Source organism: Prionailurus bengalensis, chromosome C1 (assembly GCF_016509475.1).
Source record: "Prionailurus bengalensis isolate Pbe53 chromosome C1, Fcat_Pben_1.1_paternal_pri, whole genome shotgun sequence".
NCBI lineage: Eukaryota > Metazoa > Chordata > Mammalia > Carnivora > Felidae > Prionailurus > Prionailurus bengalensis.
In genome coordinates, this window is record NC_057345.1 from 44,678,338 (window position 1) to 44,697,923 (window position 19,586).

Sequence of the window (19,586 nt, forward strand, 5' to 3'; positions counted from 1 at the left end):
AACAGACAGAACTGTCCCGGTCTTCCGACTGTAGCTGCCTTCCTCGCCCGAGTCCCTCCCTGCTCCGGGTACCTCCTCCGGCCAGCGGGTAACTTACTCTTCGCCTCTCACCCATTTATTCACAGACAGCTCTTCACCCAGCACCTACCATGTGTCGGGCACCTTCCAGGTGCTAAAGATAAAAACCAACGGTGGACAATATGCCGGTCCAAATCTAGCGTTCCTCTGTGCATACTGCCCCCTGTTCAAAAACCCTTCATGGTTTCCCAGTGAACAAAGGCCCAGCTCCCCTCTGTGGCACTCACGACACTTGACAGGCTCCTTCAAAGCCCACAGGTGACCTCACTTCCAGTGAGTCCTTACATGCATGAGCACAACACTAGTCATTCATAGCTCTTCAGGCAAGTCTTATCCGTTACTCAGGTTTTCCCCTTTCACCTAGATTATTCCCTCTGTTTGTTTTTGCCTTTCAAAATTCTCTGGGAACGCCAATGTCTTTAACACCTACCCAATCCCCATATTTGGATAGGACTTTGTCCAGTTCCCAAAGACGTACAGCATTTATGCCTTGCTTCTTCTGATTTATCCTTCCTATGAGATTAGAAATTCCTTAAAGATAGGAACCATGCCTTAGTCACCTGAATGTATTAGGTAGGTGCCTTCACAATGCTTTGAATTTATAAATTCAATGTTAATTGAATTAACGAGTGCCTTCTGTCACAACAGACTATCAAAATATATCATTTCTTACCTGAGTTTTTTCTTTGTCCGTAGATAAGTTTGAAAAAGGAACTGAATTGCAAGCTGTAAGCTCACCTTTGCCATGCAAGGATAATATGGATGCTTTAATTTAGTCTGAGAGAGAGTGAAAAAACACAGCATTTTTCAAAGGTGTTTTATAGATTATTACATGTTATGAATTGAATGACTTATAATAAAGTTAAACACTAATAAGAAAAATCTAGCCAGCTTATTATAGAAAAAACGTTCCATTTAAATTTTTAAAAAGGTTAAGAAAAGACATCCTCTTCATTTTTTTATGAAGCCCTCTCAAAATAGAGCCTTTAGACCACAGGATGTTAAACACTGTCAACAGACTAAGAAAGTTTCTCCCTTATTGGCGAATCATAATCATGGTACTCAAGAAAAAGAAGTACTTGGAAGTTCGTCTTGAGTCTGAAGATGTCTGATGACAAATTGGGACAAATTAATCTCCACCAAGCCCAATATTCACTGCCCTCGCCTCATGGCTATTCTCAGATATTCTTCATAAAATTAAAAAGCACTTTAAAAAGCCAGTATGTGGACACCCGCACCCATTCACAATCCGCATTATATGTTCTGAGCACTGCCAGTATTTTAATATCACCCAGTAAGTGACATTATTTGCGGGAATGTTCTGGGCATCCAATCTGAATGCTAACAACCGAGGGCTGTCACTGAACGCTTGAGCTGACAGATTTCACTCTGCTTTCTTAGTCCTTTACTAACAAGCCAACTAGTACTTACAGCATTAAGTGACGCTAAAGACAAAACAAAACTGAAATAATCACTACTGTATACATCTCTATTCTTCATAAACTTGAGGTTTTCATCTCTCACCATCTACAAAAGAAAATCAGTAATTATTTTTAAGAAACGGGGCAAAATATTCAGCACATGGAAGATTTTTAATGATACATTAAGTAGAAAGGGTTTTACATTAAGTTAGAAAAGGTTCACAAAAACCCTTCTCTAGAGCTTTGAAATTTTAAAAAGGGAGAGAGGAAAATCTTCCTTTAAATATAAGAAGCTGTAAGAAGGTGAATTATTATTCATCAAACCAAATACTTCTGGGAAATTTAGGAAAACCACCATATGAGGGACAAGTGAAGTCAAACCAGTTATTTTGGGTTGGAAGGGACAAACAGAGCTCTCCCAAGCACAACCAAATTCACGTTTTCCTTGTATCAGATGGCTTAAATCTTTCTCTCTTCACGAAAGACTCCACAATTTTCTTAACTTCTCTGGTTCTGGCTAACTCAGCTTTGGATTACTTATGTATAAAGCCTGGACTGGGTAGTTGGACAGTTCCGAATTTAAATCCTGGTTCTGTGAACTGGTAGGTCATTTCTCCTTTCTGTTTTTAAAGTTTATTTTGAGAGACAGAGAGTGAGCGAGTGTGAGAGAGCACATGCGCGTGAGCCAGGACAGGAACAGAGAAAGAGGAAGAGAGAGAATCCCAAGCAGGCTCCGTGCTGTCAGCGCAGAGCCTGACACGGGGTTCAATCTCATGAACTGTGAGATCATGACCTGAGCTGAAATCAAGAGTCAGACACTCAACTGAGTGAGCCACCCAGGTGCCTCACATTTCTCCTTTTCTGACCTCAGTTTTTCCATCTGAAAAATGGGAATAAAACCTACTACTTCACAAGAGTTTTTAAGAATTAAGGATTTGTTGGGGTGCCTGGGTGGCGCAGTCGGTTAAGCGTCCGACTTCAGCCAGGTCACGATCTCGCGGTCCGTGAGTTCGAGCCCCGCGTCGGGCTCTGGGCTGATGGCTCAGAGCCTGGAGCCTGTTTCCGATTCTGTGCCTCCCTCTCTCTCTGCCCCTCCCCCGTTCATGCTCTGTCTCTCTCTGTCCCAAAAATAAAAATAAACGTTGAAAAAAAAAATTAAAAAAAAAACAATTAAGGATTTGTTTAAAGCACGTGGCACAGAGCAGATATTCAGTAATTGGTGGTTATCACTGTCATACTAGTTTTACCCAAAGATACTGAACCCTAACTTCTTTTCCTCTCCAGACGGTAAGTTAGTTTCAGCGGCGTTTGTCTCTACCGGCCACTCCCTCCCACTTGTGTATCTGTGGCAACCCCCAGCCACATAGCAGGCCAGTGACAGTGCCGGCCCCCTTGAGTCTGTGGACACCTCTGTGACCTGTTATAAAAGACTCGTGAGATGAGGTGGGTCGGATGAGGCACGCAAGGCCAACCAAGTCCACAAGGAGGCTGGCAGGAGTACTTCCGGACCTACGGGGCAGATTTGGACTTTTATGTGATTTTTCTCCCTTAGAATTTCTTACGTGGGTCTTACCTGGTATATTCGAGCAGGCATTTTCTCCACAAATAGCCCTTTCTTCTCACCTTTTTTAACCAGCTTGGTTAGAATAGAGAGCCGGTCATTGTTAGGCCTATGGGGCCGAGGGGAGGACTGAGGTGAAATTTCCGGTGAGGACGGCGCTGACCTAAGGACAGAATCAGAAAACCGTGTGGTGTAAAACAGCTGTCCTTTTAGCACTTACCACAACCTGACACACTTACGTACACAGGGTACGAGGCTTAACGATAAACTGCGTACTTTACCGATCCAATACATTTAAACGCAAATTTGTAAACAAGACGACCTTAAAAAAAAAACCCACAGTGCTGGCAAAGTGCCACACTTTGACTATAAAGTGTATTCGATAAATGCTGAGATTGGAAAAAAATCTCGATTCTAGAACAAAATAGTTTACATGCATGTTCTTTTATTTATTTATTTTTTTAATATTTTGAATGTTTGTTTATTTTTGAAAGTGGAGAGAGAGGGCGACAGAGGATATGAAACAGGCTCTGTGCTGTCAGCAGACAGCCTGATGCAGGGCTCGAACTCATGAACCGTGAGATCATGACCTGAGCCAGAGTTGGACACTCAGCTGACTGAGCCCCCCAGGTGCCCCTACGTGCATGTTCTAAATACGAAATAACTTCTGCCAAGGAAATAATAAAAAGGTGGCCATAAGAAAAGGGGTAATGAGATTTACTCACTTTCTTTTTAGAATTTCTCCCTAGTTTGTTTAACAAGTTACCTGTAAATCCTGAACACTATACTCAAGATTACAACGACCACCTACTGAAATCACACAGCAAACTACGTGAAAGAGAAACTCACAGAGAGAGATCCTCAGCTTCCTGCCGTACCACACTGACTCGACTCTTCTTTGGTAATACTGGGGAGTTTTGATCAGAGACCCTTTGGTAGAAGAGCATATAGGCATTCCAGTATCTTCGGCGAACATCTGTATACGGGTTTGCTTTATAACAAGACATGAAGGAAGAAGCCTTTGTAAATAGAATAAAGAAGGTTTCTTGTCTCGACAATCTAAAAGAAAGGCTCATAAATCCAGCAAATGTTTACAAAACTTAAATGCAAAGTGTAAGTAAAGTGTGTGTCCTTGTACCATACTGCTTGGAAGGTGACACAGAAGACCCGTAAGGAAGCTGTACAAAGATGGGGTAAAGAAGATAAACATTCCTAGGCGAGTCTAGATTTAAACAAAAGGCAAGGAACATTTAAAAAGAAGTTCTGTGGCACAGGACGGGATTATAATTGCCTCACTTAGCCATTTTTGCATAGAACAACCAAATCTAGGTAAGTTTTGGCAACAATACTGGATTTTACCATTAAAGGTTACTATTATTAGACACAGGACTACCATGGCACGGCATCAAAATCTGACACAGAATATTTCATTTTAATTTTTAATTGAAGCATAGTTGACATGTTAGTTGTAGGTAGCCAACATAGTGTTTTGACAATTATACACGCTACGAAATGCTCACCAAGATAAATATATCACCATCTGTTGCCATACAGCTTTATGACGATATTACTGACTCGATTTCCTAGGCTTCCTTTCCATCCTTGTGACTTACTTATATTCTAATTAGAAGTCTGTACCTCTTACTTCCTTCACCTGTTTCTCTTATTTCCTTCTGACCCAAATACAGGCAGAAAATTTTAAATGCCCCTAAAATATTGCAAAATCAGGTTTCAGAAATGCTAAGATCTCTACAAAATGTCCCCCTCCCCACCCCCCCCCACCCCCCCCCATGGCAAATTCTGATTGGATTCTGTGATGTCCTTTTCCTCATAGTTTTTCTTCTGGGGGGGCAGTGGCTGTGGAGAGAAGGACTGCCACGCTACATAATAAATACGGTTTCAAAAACAGGCGTTCGAGGGGTCTTGTCTAATTCATCGTGCCTCTCTGAAAGTAAAAAGGAAATGTGAGAAGTTTAGCAGACAACTGCTTCCTCTGAAACAATTTTTAAGGCTGAAATTCTGTATTCGTTAGTTTCTCTCTGATATTCGTTTCTTCCTCTTCCTCCATCACCTGTCTAATTCACCTGCAAGGAATTATTTTAAAAAACATTCTGTAAGCAGCTTAAACATTTCCACTCTGCCTATCTATGAGTTTGTGGATCTATACAGCCTGAAAAGTGGTATGTAAAAAGAATAAAATTACATTTTTATGTAAAGAATACTGCTTCCAATTTGATAGAAAACCGTAAGTTAAAAAACAAACAAACTAATGTGAAACATCCACTTGTAAATACTTACTTTGATCATAAACTTTTGGTCTATATTCTCCTCCAAAGCATTCGTACTCCAGGGTCTCATCATTTAGGTCAAATTCTTCTATGACTGTGTCATTAAACTTGTACCATTTTCCTTTTCCACACCCCCTGAAGCCCACAGGGAAACAAATGTTATAAGATGGAAACCCAACATCCCCCTCCCCAGCCTTTATCTCTATGTATTGTCTACAAATAGAGCAGATGACTCTATTTGGGTATTTTCAAATGGACAACCCTTAAATTTCTAAAACAACTTTTCAAACCAAAGAGGTAAAAACTGTTATACTAAGTTTTAAAAATCCAATATGAAATATGACCAAAGAGCAATGCAAAAGCTTCTTTGCACTACACTCATAAGCATGGATGATAAAGTAGGGCAGGGAGAGCAGAGGAGAGACACAGGAGGGCAGGGGGAGTGGAGGAGGGATAGAGGAGGGCAGGGGGAGTGGAGGAGAGAGACAGGAAGCGGGTGTGGAGGCAGGACTACTGGAAGGCAGGGGGAGGGACCGCGTGAGACCCCTACCGTCGGTCCTTAATGAAGGAATAGTAGTGACCCGCATGTGCCTGCCCACTGTGGACAATGACACCGACAAGTTCATAGTTTTCAGTGAGGGCAACTTTTTTTCGTGGGGATCCTCCACCTCCCTGGTCCATACTTCGCCCGTTTTCACCAACTTCAGAAGACGAATCCTGGCGAGCCATTCCTGAAACTGTGTAGGGCTCCATGTTTAGCATCCAGGGAAACTATTTAAAAGCAAAAGGACAACATTAGTGTTGATGAGTAACATCCACGGCAATACCCAATTAAGTCAGATTCAAAAAAGAGGGATGTTTTCCTAGTTCTAGCTAGGATTACCTCCCCTCTATCACCAGATAGGAGGGTTGTTTACGGATCTGCCTGTCCGTGGGCAGCAGGCGCTTAAGACAAGGGGCTGTGTACCCCTCAGAATGCTGAGACCATAGCCTTTCACAGTGGGGATGAAAGTTAAAAATATAAAAAGTAAACAGCGGAAAAGAAAGTGAGGTAACGGTTGTAAGACATTTCAGGGAAAAAAAAAATAAGTTACCCTTATCTGTTCGTCATATTTAATGGAGCGTCCACTCTCCCAGTCAAATCCAAATCTCATTAGGTGAATTACCAAGACGCTAGGTAAAGACTTTATGCAGGTCCTTTTCACAGTTATTCTCTAAAGAAAAGCAAAACCCAATTACCTCCATGGAGGAAAGAAAACAGCAAAGTCATACAAAGGTCACAGATTTTCACAGGCCTTTCCTGCCCATGTGAAAACAGGGAAAGACACAATTTAATGGAAGCAACAATTGGAGCTTAATACTGTTCCTACATAAAACATAAAGACAAACTAAATGAGTAACAAATTGATCTTGTTTTTCAAAAAAGGCAAGTGTAATACCTTTTCTTTACACTTTTCGCAGTAATATGCATTACTTCCTTCTAGAACTTCTCCTCTAACAAACTGGTCCAAAGAAATTTCCAAGCTCTGACAAGAAGTAACTCCAAGATTGAGGGCCATGAAAGCTTCCTCACGCTCATATCTGATTAGCAAATCACAGAAAAAACATAATCAACCATGGAATTTAAATAATTTAAGATCTTGACACTACCACAGTAGCAGAGACTGAACACAGGTCTATGTTCATGATCAGTGAAATTAACACGTGCCATTCCTCATCCTTTTAAAGGTACACTGCCAAATACAAATACCAGTTTTTGGCAATTCAAAATCACTTAACAATTAGGAATTTCAACGAAGAAATTTTAAAAATGGAAACCAAAGAAACTTAACTCAATAAACCTTCACAGGTCCACGGAGACAGATCTGCAAGTCTGTCAACAAATGCAAGATTCACAACACACTAGAAGCACTATTTAAAAAGGACGACGACTGGGGTGCCTGGGTGGCTCAGTCGGTTAAGTGTCTGACTCGACTTCAGCTCAGGTCATGATCTCATGGTTTGTGGGATCGAGCCCCCGTCAGGCTCTGTACTGGCAGCGTGGAGCCTCCTTGGGATTCTCTCTGTCCCTCTCCCACTCACACACATACATTCTCTTCGTCTCTCTTTCACAAGAAACTTAAAAAAAAATACTGTTAAAAAACTAAAAAATAAAAATAGAAAGGACAACGATCATGTACATTACGACTGTAGCCAATTAGCAATTTCCATGTTTTTACCTGAATACTGAATCCTTTTTCTACTATAAAAATATTGCTTCCAAATTTGATTTCTGGATCAGGATAATCCTGAGAATACGTATTTTCCTATTTAAGGATTTGTGACTTCCTATGGAAATCCACATACTTACAAATGAAACTTAAAGCATTCTTAAAGCTTTGCCTTAAATACATGAGTAGGAAATCTGCTTGCATCATGATTTACTTAATACTAAGCATGGCGATGCTCACAAGCCTGAATATCATAGAACTTGGCTGAATAAAAATATATCAATAAATTGTTACAGTAGCTTATGGAATAAAAATCCTATTAAAAAAGATACTAGCTGGGGCGCCTGGGTGGCTCAGTCGGTTAAGTGTCTGACTCTTAATTTCAGTTCGGGTCATGATCTCCTGGTTCATGAGTTAGAGCCCCCACATCGGGGTCGGTACTGACAGCACAGAACCTGCTTGGGATTCTCTCTTCCTCTCTTTCTGCTCTTCCCCGGTTCTCTCTCTCTCTCTCTCTCTCTCTCTCTCTCTCTCACAAAATAAATAATCATTAAAAAGATTAACAGCTGAGATTTTCATACATTGTCATTTTTTTTTAAATTTTTTTAACGTTTATTTATTTTTGAGACAGAGAGAGACAGAGCATGAACAGGGGAGGGTCAGAGAGAGGGAGACACAGAATCTGAAACAGGCTCCAGGCTCTGAGCTGTCAGCACAGAGCCCGATGCGGGGCTCGAACTCACGGGCTGTGAGATCATGACCTGAGCCGAAGTCGGCCACCCAACCGACTGAGCCACCCAGGCGCCCCATGATACATTGTCATTTTAGCCAAGTGAAATACGGATGAAAATTAATGAATAACGTGCTACCTATTAAGAGAAAAAAAATAAAAACAATGATGACATTTTTTGATGTCTGTGGTAACTTCACTAACCTGTGAGGACAGTCTTTACAGATCTTCTGGTCAGAATAGATGCCCTGGAAAGTATTCTTAAAAATCTGGTCTCTCCCCATTTTCTGGTGGAATCAAAAGTTAGAATTTTAGCTGATGCCCCTAGAATTTCTAGGTCACTTAGAGAGAATTTTATTTAGACCTAAGCTAAAGCACAGATTTCAACTTAACAGCTAAAATAAAAAGAGTCATGATGGTAGTTTAAGTTGGGAATGAATAGGAGGCTTATAACCCATTGGCCCCACTGGCTATTAGAAGAGCCTGAACAGCCGGCAAAGGAAGAGGAGAGGGGCCAGTCACAGCTGGTGACAAGAAAAGCTTGTCATTTCCGTGACGATTCCGAACTCTTCTCCCCACGCCGCAACAACCAAGTTAGTAGCAACTCTTCACAATCTTTTCTTCCTTGTGGATAAAATGCTATCAATTCCTAAGTTATTTGAAAAAGGACATCCTGACTTGTGCCTACTAAGGAGAAGAGGGACAGCTAATGGCAGTGATGGAGGACGCCCTATAACTAGAAGGCAGCACCACTTAGGAAGTTTGTCACACGTTACGCTGGGTGGGGGCAGGAGGCTTTGGGCTCAAACATCACCACAAATAACTTTTTAATCTGGCCCCTCTGGCTGAGTTGGGCTGCTATGCACAGGGCCGTCGGGTCACTGGCGAGGGCAGCACTCCTGAGGTCAGGCAACCTCTGGAAGAGCACGTGGACACAAATGGTTACTGTGGAGTACAGATGAAGAATGACCTTCTTCTCCATCAAGTGTTGGAGGAATTAAGAAGAGAAGTCCATCATTCAGTGATCTGTGCCTGTTTTGATGTTCAAACCCAGAGGAAATGAATTACAGGTGGGGTGCTCCAGACGACCACTTTCTGATCTGTAGGTTTCACAGTCATCCCAAATCCTGCAACTCTGCTCTCGTACTACAGTTTGAGGGAGGCAGAGGGAAAGTGAGATGTTCTCTACCTTGAGATACTCGTCCATCTGATCAATAAGACTAGTGAAGAATTCATATGCATCCTGCTGCTCTCTCACATAAAGTTCTTTGTTCCACATCTTGAAAATCTGTGCAAGACAAGAATTAAATATATTGCTAAAGGAAAAGCAGCAATCTCTGAATACAGAACACGGATGTGAAAGAGCACTCAAATGCTTCTAAAAACCAAGTTCACTAATAGGACATTAGACACTTGTGCAGAAGTGAGATGAGCTTGGTTATCTATGCTTTTCCCTGGCTTCTGTGTAACCGAAACAAGTCTGGGAAACCATACCGGCTGGGACCTGAGGCCACAGAACAGTTTCTGTCTTAGAACTTTCCAAACTACAGGGGAAAATACAAGGTACTCCTCCTGTGAAACAGGGTGGAGCAATGTTAAAAAGTAATGTTCTTTACCTCTTGCACTGCTGGTGGGAATTTAAACTGGTGCAGCTACTCTGGAGAACAGTATGGAGGTTGCTCAAAAAATTAAAAATAGAACTACCCTATGACCCAGGAATTGCACTACTAGGTATTTGCCCAAATGATATAAAAATACAGATTCGGGGCGCCTGGGTGGCGCAGTCGGTTAAGCGTCCGACTTCAGCCAGGTCACGATCTCGCGGTCCATGAGTTCAAGCCCCGCATCAGGCTCTGGGCTGATGGCTCAGAGCCTGGAGCCTGTTTCCGATTCTGTGTCTCCCTCTCTCTCTACCCCTCCCCCATTCATGCTCTGTCTCTCTCTGTCCCAAAAATAAATAAACGTTGAAAAAAAAAAAATTTAAAAAAAAATACAGATTCAAAGGGGCACATGCACCCCAATGTTCACAGCAGCAATATTAACAATAGCCAAACTATGGCAAGAGCCCAAAAGAGCACAGTGACTGATGAATGGATAAAGAGGTGATATATCTGTGTGTGTGTGTGTGTGTGTGTATACATTTATACAGCCATCAAAAAGAACGAAATCTTATCATCTGCAATGACGTGGATGAAGCTAGAATGTACCGTGCTAAGCAAAATAAGTCAATCAGAGAAAGACAAGTAGCGTATGATTTCACTCTTAGGTAAAATTTAAGAGGGCCGCCCAGGTGGCTCAGTCAGTTAAGCATCTGACTCTTGATTTCGGCTCAGGTCATGATCTCACAGTTTGTGAGACAGAGCCCCGAATCGGTTCTGCGTGGAAAATGGAGCCTACTTAAGATTCTCTCTCTGCCCCTCCCCTGCTCATGCTGCTCCCTCTTTTTCTCTCTCTCAGAAAATAAACAAATAAATAAATAAAATTTAAGAAACAAAACAGATAAACATATGGGAAAGGGGTGGGGAGAGGAGAGAGGGAAACAAACCATATGAGACTCTTAAAGATAGAGAACAAACTGAGCGTTGATGGAGGGAGGTGGGCGGGGGACGGGCTGGATGGGTGATGAGTACTAAGGAGGACACTTGCTGGGATGAGCACTGGGTGTTGAATGTAAGAGACAAACCACTGAATTCTACGCCTGAAACCAATATTGCGCTGTACGTTCACTAACTGAAATTTACGTTAAACAAAAAAAGAATAAAAAAATATTTAGAACATGAATTTAAACAAATATCCAAAGAATCAGAATAAGAATCATGAGAAGCATTCAAAATTGTTAAGATTAGCAAATCCCTAGAAATTATAAATGACTTTTCTTAATATTCTAATCATCTGAAATCAAATATCGATCTTAAGAAGAATGGTACAGCCCATTCTTCTATAGGTTCTTGGCAACGGGATTAGTCTGGAGTTAATAAAGACAGAAACAATTATCACTAGATCTAACTATCTAAAGTGACTGAGTGAAATACCTTCCAGAAGTTCTCAGGTACATAATACTGCAGCTTGCTTTCCATCAAATGCCCAAAGAGAGACTGCACCTGGTAGAATACGCTGTCGTCTGGATTGTCTGTGTCATCATCTACTGAAAGTAGCGACTGGAAAGAAACGCAATGGATTAAGCTAGAAGTAGTGCACTGCTCCACAGGAAACACGGACATATGCACAGGTACTTCCCACCTTGCTTTCACAGCGCTACATATGTCTGAGCGTGGCTACAACTCTCAGTATGTTTAGCCTCCATACTTCCTAGCTGGTGGAAACGTGAACAAATCATTTGAGCCTGTTTGATTACGAAAAGCTAGAATGAGGAATACCAGTTATCTCTATGAGAGGTTAAACGTGCCATGATACACGGAGATATTCTCAACACTACTGACTGCGATATCACAAGCTTCTACTATACGTTGACCCTTGAGCGTGGGTTTGAACTGTGTGGGCCCACTTACACATGGATTTTTTTGTGATAAGTACAGTACAGTATTATAAATATATTTTTTCTTCTCTGGCTTACTCCACTGTAAGAATATGTAATACATATTGCACTATATTACGCATATATACATATAATGTACAAAAATCTGTGTTAACTGTCCAGTCAACAGTAGAATATTAGTGGTTAATATCAGCGGGGAGTCAAAAGTTACGTGTGGATTTTTGACTGCATGAGGGGGGTGGTCAGCGCTCCTGACCCCTATATGTTGTTCAAGAGTCAACTGAACTCTTATAAAACACTGATGACAGACCCTAAATTTTTCTAAAATACTAAAAATATTAGTGATGTTATAGAACAGAATTTGACAGTAACTTAGTTCAAAAATCCCATTTGGTCAAGTCTAGCTGTCAAACAGGCAGCATATTCCCTCAGCAGATTTATAAAAACATGTGACTCTGGGGGCACCTGGGTGGCTCGGTTGAGCGTCTGACTGCAGCTCAGGTCATGATCTCACAGCTTGGGGGTTTGAGCCCCACGTCGGGCTCTGTGCTGACAGCTCAGAGCCTGGAGCCTGCTTTGGATTCTGTGTCTCCCCCGCTCTCTCTACGCCTCCCCTGCTCATGCTCTCTCAAAAATACATAAACATTAAAAAAAAAAATTAAAAAACCCCCAAACATGCAACTGTAAACAATGTGTTCAGATGTGCACAGATTTCAGAAGTGACTAAAGAATCCCTAGTGATGTCTAGATTTTTAGTAAACCCAAAATGCAATAATATATAAATTATATTTTTGACTGCATGGTGGTGGTCAGTGCTCCTGACCCCTCTATGTTGCAATATATGAATATGGGACCATTTTCAGCCACTGCACGCTTTATCTGTCATACCAAACAGGAAAGAAGAACGCAATCACCTCAGGCAGACCAGGCTGCATATACAGTTGCTGGAAGACTGCATTCATGTAACACGTAGCACCGCCATTCCTCAGCCCCACAAACCCTGAGCTGGACCTGCTATCCACAGGGGGAAGATACTAGAAGAGAGAGGAGTAGGAACAGTAGAGAAAGAATTAGTGTATCTGTCACCAGCCCATTTTCACCATGGTTATCTGAGGTGTCTGAAAGGGAAAAGAGATATACCCACAGATTTATCCATCCAGTGGCTTAGGAGTCACGCTAACAAAACCTATGTTCTGGAAGTACCTCCACAGATGCTAATAATACTAATACCTCAATGCTCCTTTTCCATTCATAAAGTACCTAACATGTCATGTTTGTTTGTTTGCCCATCTAGGAGTCACGCATTCTGTCACTTGATTACCATTCAACAAACATTTATTAAGAACCCACTGGGTGCCAGCACCGTGCCAGGCATAATGTCTCGAGGAGCTCACAGCCCGCTCGATTACAGAGACATCAAGCAAGTAAACAGATCTACTTACAAACTGAGGTAGCACTCTGCACAAATGGAATAGGGTTCTATGCAGTGTTTACTCTGTAGATTCCTGACCAATCTGGATGGTCAAGGAAGCCTCATATTCCCTCCCTTCCTTCCTTTTTAAGGAAGTAAGCTTCTTCTGTGGAACCACTGCTAATCAGCATACAGTTAAAGGAACAGGTAAATACGCTAGCATTTCACTTAAGGATGCTTTGTCCTAACACAGATCCCATTACAATGCTTTTCTGGGTAGAAATAATCTAGAAAAGTCTTCCTGGATAAAGTTGAACACGGCACTTCTCAAAGTAGAAATGGATAGGACACACCTTGAAATGCCACTTAAGCAGAATCTTGGTTCTAATGCCATGCCCAGAATCACCCGTTCTGCATATATATTAAGTACCTGCATTACAACTAACCCACAAAACCCTGCAGGTCTTTTAGACCTCAAGGAATTGCTAAATATTATATATTTTCCACTTACATTTGACATACACGTAGAGCAGGGTGATTTCTAAGATCTAATCAATACGGTAATGTATTTGTGGAGTCCAAAGCACAGATTTTTAAAAAGTTACAAGAAAAACTTGTTCACAACAGTGCTAAAAAATAAGTATTTACATGAGAAAAATGTTTTCTTCCTTACGCTGACATAATCCCCTGACTTATGAAAAAAATAAAATTTCCATTTAAATCTGTCAAATAAACTATGTACAACTAAAGCACACGTTTTATAAACTAAATGTTTTGATACAAAAACAGTTTCCAATTTACACGCTCGCATTTCATTGTGCAAGTGCTATTTTCTCTGTCTAGAACACCTTCCTTTCCTGCCTAACCTGTATGCCGCACACGACTCGGCTCAGCTGTCCGAAGGGGTAGGCCTGACTCCACAAGGTCCGTGGAGAACACAAAAGCGGCTCTCAAAGCTCTCAAAGCGTCCTCCGGCTCCTGGTCTGCTGCTCCCCTCCTGTAGTTCCCAATGGATACTAAGCCGCCGCTTGGCTCCACAGCTCCGCCCACGTCCTTCTCATTGTGGAATCACCTTCCCACCAGCTTGTGAAGCGTTGGAGTTCTCTTTCCAGCTTCATCCTTTCTAAGACGCCTTCTAAGACGCCACCGTCTGGTGGTAGAGTGGCCCTCTGCGAGGACAGCCTTCAGGACATGACCCGGTTCTTACAATCGATCACATTATATTGAAATTATCTGCCTGCGGGTCTGTCTCTTCCACTCGACACCGACTTTCTCGAGGGCTGGAATCCTGTCTGCGTTTTTGAGCTCCAAAAGCCCAACACACCTCTTAGTGCATTCTAAACTCCATAAATCTTAGCTGAATTTAAATGAATGTAGACTGCACTGTGACAGAGCCAACGTTCGAGTATGTATCTCCGTGGCCTGGCCCTGTACCACGCGCAGTTACTCAAAACATAGGCTGCCATGCTACTTCTTACCGAGAGTAATTATCAAGTGACTTAAAAATGTCTTCTCTTTAATTAGTAAAAAGGGTATCATTGAGTAATACAGTATTAGCATGGTATGAAGTAATTTAGTAGATTATGCTTGATTAGAGTGTGGGAACATGATAAGCAAAAGAATACTACTGACTTTCTTTGGGATTAGGGTAATGCAGACATAGGCTTCAAAGTTATACGTTTGATTGAGCATCCTAAACAAAATTCAAGTGTATCAAGGTCTAGGAAACTTACATCAAACTCCTTGGTGAGAGCAGGGTCAGGCTGATGATGCATGGAAAGCAGTTCTTTCGTGATAATTTGAAGATTTGCCGGGGAACTATCAGCCAGCATCACAAGGACTTCATAGGCTGCCAGTCGGCTATTCACTGTACTACACCTACAAACAAAAGATGCAAGTCAGTTCCAACAGTGAATAATCCACTTGAGTTGGTCATTAAACTAAATCAACATTTGAAATGAAAGTATCAGAGCCTCAATTCCTCAAACTGAGTTAATCAGGTCTGATGGCAGAGCTCTAGGAATCCAGCGGGAAGTGTTTACTTAAAGGAAGAGGCCATGAATACAGGAGGAATGGTTATGGTTAAGAGCTACATATCTTCTTGGCCTGATAAAGTAGCGAAATGTCTCACTTAGGAGTCCAGAGTATTTTTATCTAAGGTTTAGATCAGCAAAAATGGAGGATAAAGAGTCTGAAACCTTTACCAAGGAAAACATGAGAATAACTCTCTCTCAAAGTAGGTAGCAAGGAAGCTTTTTGTAGACATTGTCCTGAAATTCAAATATCTAAATGGCAGGAAAAGAAAGCTATGTGGATCAGAAGAGATACCCGTAAATGTTTTTTATATGTGTCTGGTGATAAAAAATTCTTTGAGGACACTAATCAACTTCATCTTGCCGAGAAAACAGAGACAGAAATACGTGGTTTGCCAAATTAATTTGTTTCAAATGACAATAAAAGGTAACTAGCAGGCAGTCTGCAGGAAACCAAAGGCTTCTGATAATTGTTCACGTTTAGAAGAAATCACTTTGGGGATGGACAGTAATTTCTCACTGTCACCTAGGCCAACCTTACATTACTGAGGAGATCACAGGTTAGGAAGGATACACAGAAAAGAGGACATCGAACCTCTGAGAGAAACATGTATGGGGTGCAGTGTGGGAGATGTGTTCACGAGGGGCTGTGGGGCTCTTAGATCAGCACTGGGCCAGGCCCTGAGGACAATGGCCAGCAGTTGGCCCTGTCCTTTGCCTCTTACTTGGACTTTTGGTTTGCAAAGGACAGGTAAAGAACGAACAGGAGGAACCGTACACGCAGGCTAAGCATTACGAAATTCCTTTGTTAGTGTTAATAAGAATAAATGTCACTTGTGAAAATACTGTGTATTTTAAAGCTCTTTCTGGCATTAGGGTTCAGACGGGAAACAGCTGGAGTCACTGTGATAAGTGAGCCTCACTCAATGCACGGGGAGGGATGAAACAAAACACTACCTTTTCTAATTAAGGCACTGTGTATGATTACAAAACCCAACTCCTTGCTGATGGAGGTATTACTTTTAATAAATACAAGGAGGGTTCACGAATAAAAATTTCAATAAAACTGCTAAGGATTTATTTTCCCTGTTCACTGAAAACGGAGATACTCAACGTATTTCTACTACTTTAATAAAAGACTCCCAACGGAGCCAGTGCCGGATCTTCCAGAACAAGACTGGGGCAGGGGTGAGATGGGAGCCAAAGCCTGAGAGACCACCCCAAGAGTTCTAATGAAGGCTGACTGCCTGAAACAGATTTTGCTAGTAAGGAAAGCTACACAGAGAAATACTCATACATGAAAAGATATCGCTTGAGATTCCATGAAATGTTGCTTCTTGTGCCTTGCTCGTTTCAATAACCACTGAAATTATACGGGAGTGTTTTTCACTGGTTAAATACCAAATCCCCAGTGTCTTCAGGATTATTCAGTTAAGTCTGGTTTTCGTAAGAATGGAGTAAGCTGGATTCAGAGCAAGGAAGATGGCAGCATGGGGGCAGCCTCCTCCTATAGCTCCAGGAGCACCCAAGTAGGGTCAACATTCCGGAAAGATCTTTCAAATTTCTACCCATAAAAACTAATACAGTATTTGATTCTAAAATTACCACAATAAGTCACTAGCAGTTTTAATCGTCAGGACACAGGCAATACCCAGCAAATCACAAGGTTCATGCACTAAAAGCACCTATGCTTTCTTCCTAGAAGAAACTCAAGATTCAGAGCCTATTTAACTTTGGATTTAATTCTTCTGATCTCGGTTTGTCTTGGAATTTGCTACCGACCAAATTAAGCACATTATTTACTACTTACTCTTCTTATTTGATGGTAATAATGGCACCAGCATCCTTGCACAGCACTCACTATGTGCCAGGCAGGCTTATCCTGAGCCCCTTTACATGCATTTCTTCATAGGGTGGATAATATCTTATAACTACACACACTCACAAGATGGAAACAAACTCCAAGTTAAGAAAAGCTTTTTGGACTAAAGTTTCGAATTAGAATTTTTACCAAAACTGAACACAACGTGCATTTTCCATACTTTGGATGAAAGTCCTGTTGACTGATGGCGGCACTGCCAGCTGGAGAATGACTATTTAAAATAATTCTAGAAGCTCGGAAAAGGAAGTCATCTAACAATGGTTTAATGAGTGATGAACCTGGAATAGAGCATAATATTCATGTTGAGGATGAACACATTTTAATTCAAAGACTCTGTTTTTGTACTTTCATATCAGAGCAGCAAAGGCACCCAATGGCAGGGCATTCAATTTAATTTGATGCTTATTGTTTGAGCACTTATAACACATGGCAAAGGTCTGTGGGGCAGAGGGGTGGGGATGGGTGGGAGGGTCAGGGGACAGGGAACAAAGACAAGTGAGGGTACCTTCCTTTATGAGCTGACAATGGAGTGAAAGAAGTCATGCTTTCACTTTGGAAACACAAATGCCAAGAACACGAGGCAGAGCGGTCCGAGTGAACACTTCATTCTTACTTTGGGCATAGGGGAGTCCACAGGAGGGTTTCTGAAACTTTTAAAATCCTGCCTTCCTTAGGTAAAGTGATGTACCCTTCTTAGCCTGGTGTAGAATCACTCTTTTCTATGTATCCCCAATAGCCAAGAAGATTTTTATAGAGCTTAGTTCATGTGATAAAAGTGATAATAATTAATGTTTTGACTTGTTTTCTGAATGTACCTTCTAATACTGAATATGCCCTGACAAATTATACATGTACCCCAGGACATTCATATGTACCCTACGAGGCAGGGGGTAGTGGTAGGGGGCTGCCTCCCAGATGAGAATTACCCTTAAAAGAGGTAAGATCTGTAACAGATAATATTTTATAAGGTATGTAACAGCAAGAAGAGAAAACCCTATTTTGAACGGTAAGTTTTACTTGGTATTAAGAAGTTATGTGGACCAACCGTTTTGAACGCTATCAACTTCTTCATATGGTTTAATGACACAGGTAGAATACACCTGAAGTCTGTTAGCCACTAAAATTCCAGACAATCTCATACTACCTGAAGGGTCAATTTTCTACAGAGCACTGAGCACTTATCCTATTCTCCTAATTACAAACACTACTATGGCAAGGACTGAGAAGGGAGGTATTCTGCCGCATGGTAAGAGGAAGCAATAATTACCAAGCATTTCCTTCTCTGCCCCGCACAGTGAAAGAAGGGTCTTAATGAGCCGTAGGTGTCCTGCCAATAAGATGTTGTCTGCTTCACTGGTCTCACATTCAGCCGTGCGATTAGGCTCAAAGTTATCCAGCCAAGTGATCTCATCTTCGAGCATGGTAGCCGGGCTGATTCTTAACTGCTCCATTTCTGAGGCTAAGAAGGGGAAAAAAAAAAAAAAAAAAAATCCATTTCAAAGAAAAAAGGATTTCCCTTCATGGAGTCCAAATCCTGAATTAAAGCAGGCAAAGTCAAGTCCCACCCTTCCATTCTGGCGATCTGAGAAAGATGTCCCTAATCAACAGTGGGCTGCATCTGCTGCCTCAGAGGAACGTGACGGCTTCGCACACTCACTCCTTGCCCCCCACTCTCTCAGTCCTAAGCCACGCATGTATTGAGGGCCCCTCTGTGCGGGTCAGTGGGCCATACGCCGAGGATGGAAGACGAAGGGGCTAATCTTGCTCCAAAGAAGCTCCTGGTCCAGGCGGTGTCAGCAGGTGCCCCCTGGGAGCACACCCTTCTAGAGAAGGCAGGGATGGAGGGTACGAAGACAGCCAAGGCTCCCACCGCATCACCTAGGCCAAGGGGGTCCCGCAAAGGAGACGGAGGTCCGCAGCACAGCAGCAGAGCGCAGGTTTCCAAATAGTGCCCCAAACCCCGAGAACCACCCTGCTCTACTGTAGTAAGTTACCTTACTTTCTTGTAAGCAAGGATTAAAGCAAGGTTCCACACTGGAAGATGGGACTGGGAAGGAGAAGAAGACGGACCGTGCTCTCCTTCCACTGCACTGCAGCCACAAGCGGTAGGGCCCCACAGCATCAGGTGAAAAGGAATACTTCAGGGTCAGAGCGGAACCGGCACTGGATCTGAATCCACTTATTTACAAAATGAGGCTAACACCTACACTCAGGGTGCTAGGTATCAAGTGCCTAGTACAGGAACTGGCATATACAAAATACTCCCCAAATGGCAAACATTGCTTGTTTCCAGACATATTCCCACTCTGCCCTCAACATCCCGATAAGAGATGCTGGATCCCTCATTAGTCACTCGATGACCACAGGGAAGGCCTATGTTAATAGCGTGCTCATGCCTTCTGAAGTTGTATGTATCATGTATACAGCCAACACACGATTCCAGTCCTCGAGAAGCAAAGCAGAACACCCACCCTCT

The 19,586-nt window shown here is 42.1% G+C and overlaps 1 protein-coding gene across 2 annotated transcripts in view; it reads right to left on the reverse strand.

Annotated features, from left to right (window-relative positions):
• Positions 1-19,586, reverse strand: part of USP24 (ubiquitin specific peptidase 24) — a 142,825-nt gene that overhangs the window by 29,026 nt on the left and 94,213 nt on the right. For both annotated transcript variants that reach the window (XM_043575084.1, XM_043575083.1), the window contains exons 40-54: positions 18,378-18,569; positions 17,271-17,388; positions 14,929-15,073; positions 12,699-12,818; positions 11,321-11,446; positions 9,478-9,576; positions 8,493-8,575; positions 6,788-6,929; positions 6,443-6,562; positions 5,899-6,119; positions 5,359-5,483; positions 3,910-4,051; positions 3,073-3,223; positions 1,510-1,605; positions 752-855 (exon numbers count right to left, since the gene is read on the reverse strand). In XM_043575084.1, coding sequence (XP_043431019.1) covers positions 752-855; positions 1,510-1,605; positions 3,073-3,223; positions 3,910-4,051; positions 5,359-5,483; positions 5,899-6,119; positions 6,443-6,562; positions 6,788-6,929; positions 8,493-8,575; positions 9,478-9,576; positions 11,321-11,446; positions 12,699-12,818; positions 14,929-15,073; positions 17,271-17,388; positions 18,378-18,569 — 1,984 coding nt within the window. The remainder of the gene's footprint in view (positions 1-751; positions 856-1,509; positions 1,606-3,072; positions 3,224-3,909; positions 4,052-5,358; positions 5,484-5,898; positions 6,120-6,442; positions 6,563-6,787; positions 6,930-8,492; positions 8,576-9,477; positions 9,577-11,320; positions 11,447-12,698; positions 12,819-14,928; positions 15,074-17,270; positions 17,389-18,377; positions 18,570-19,586) is intronic.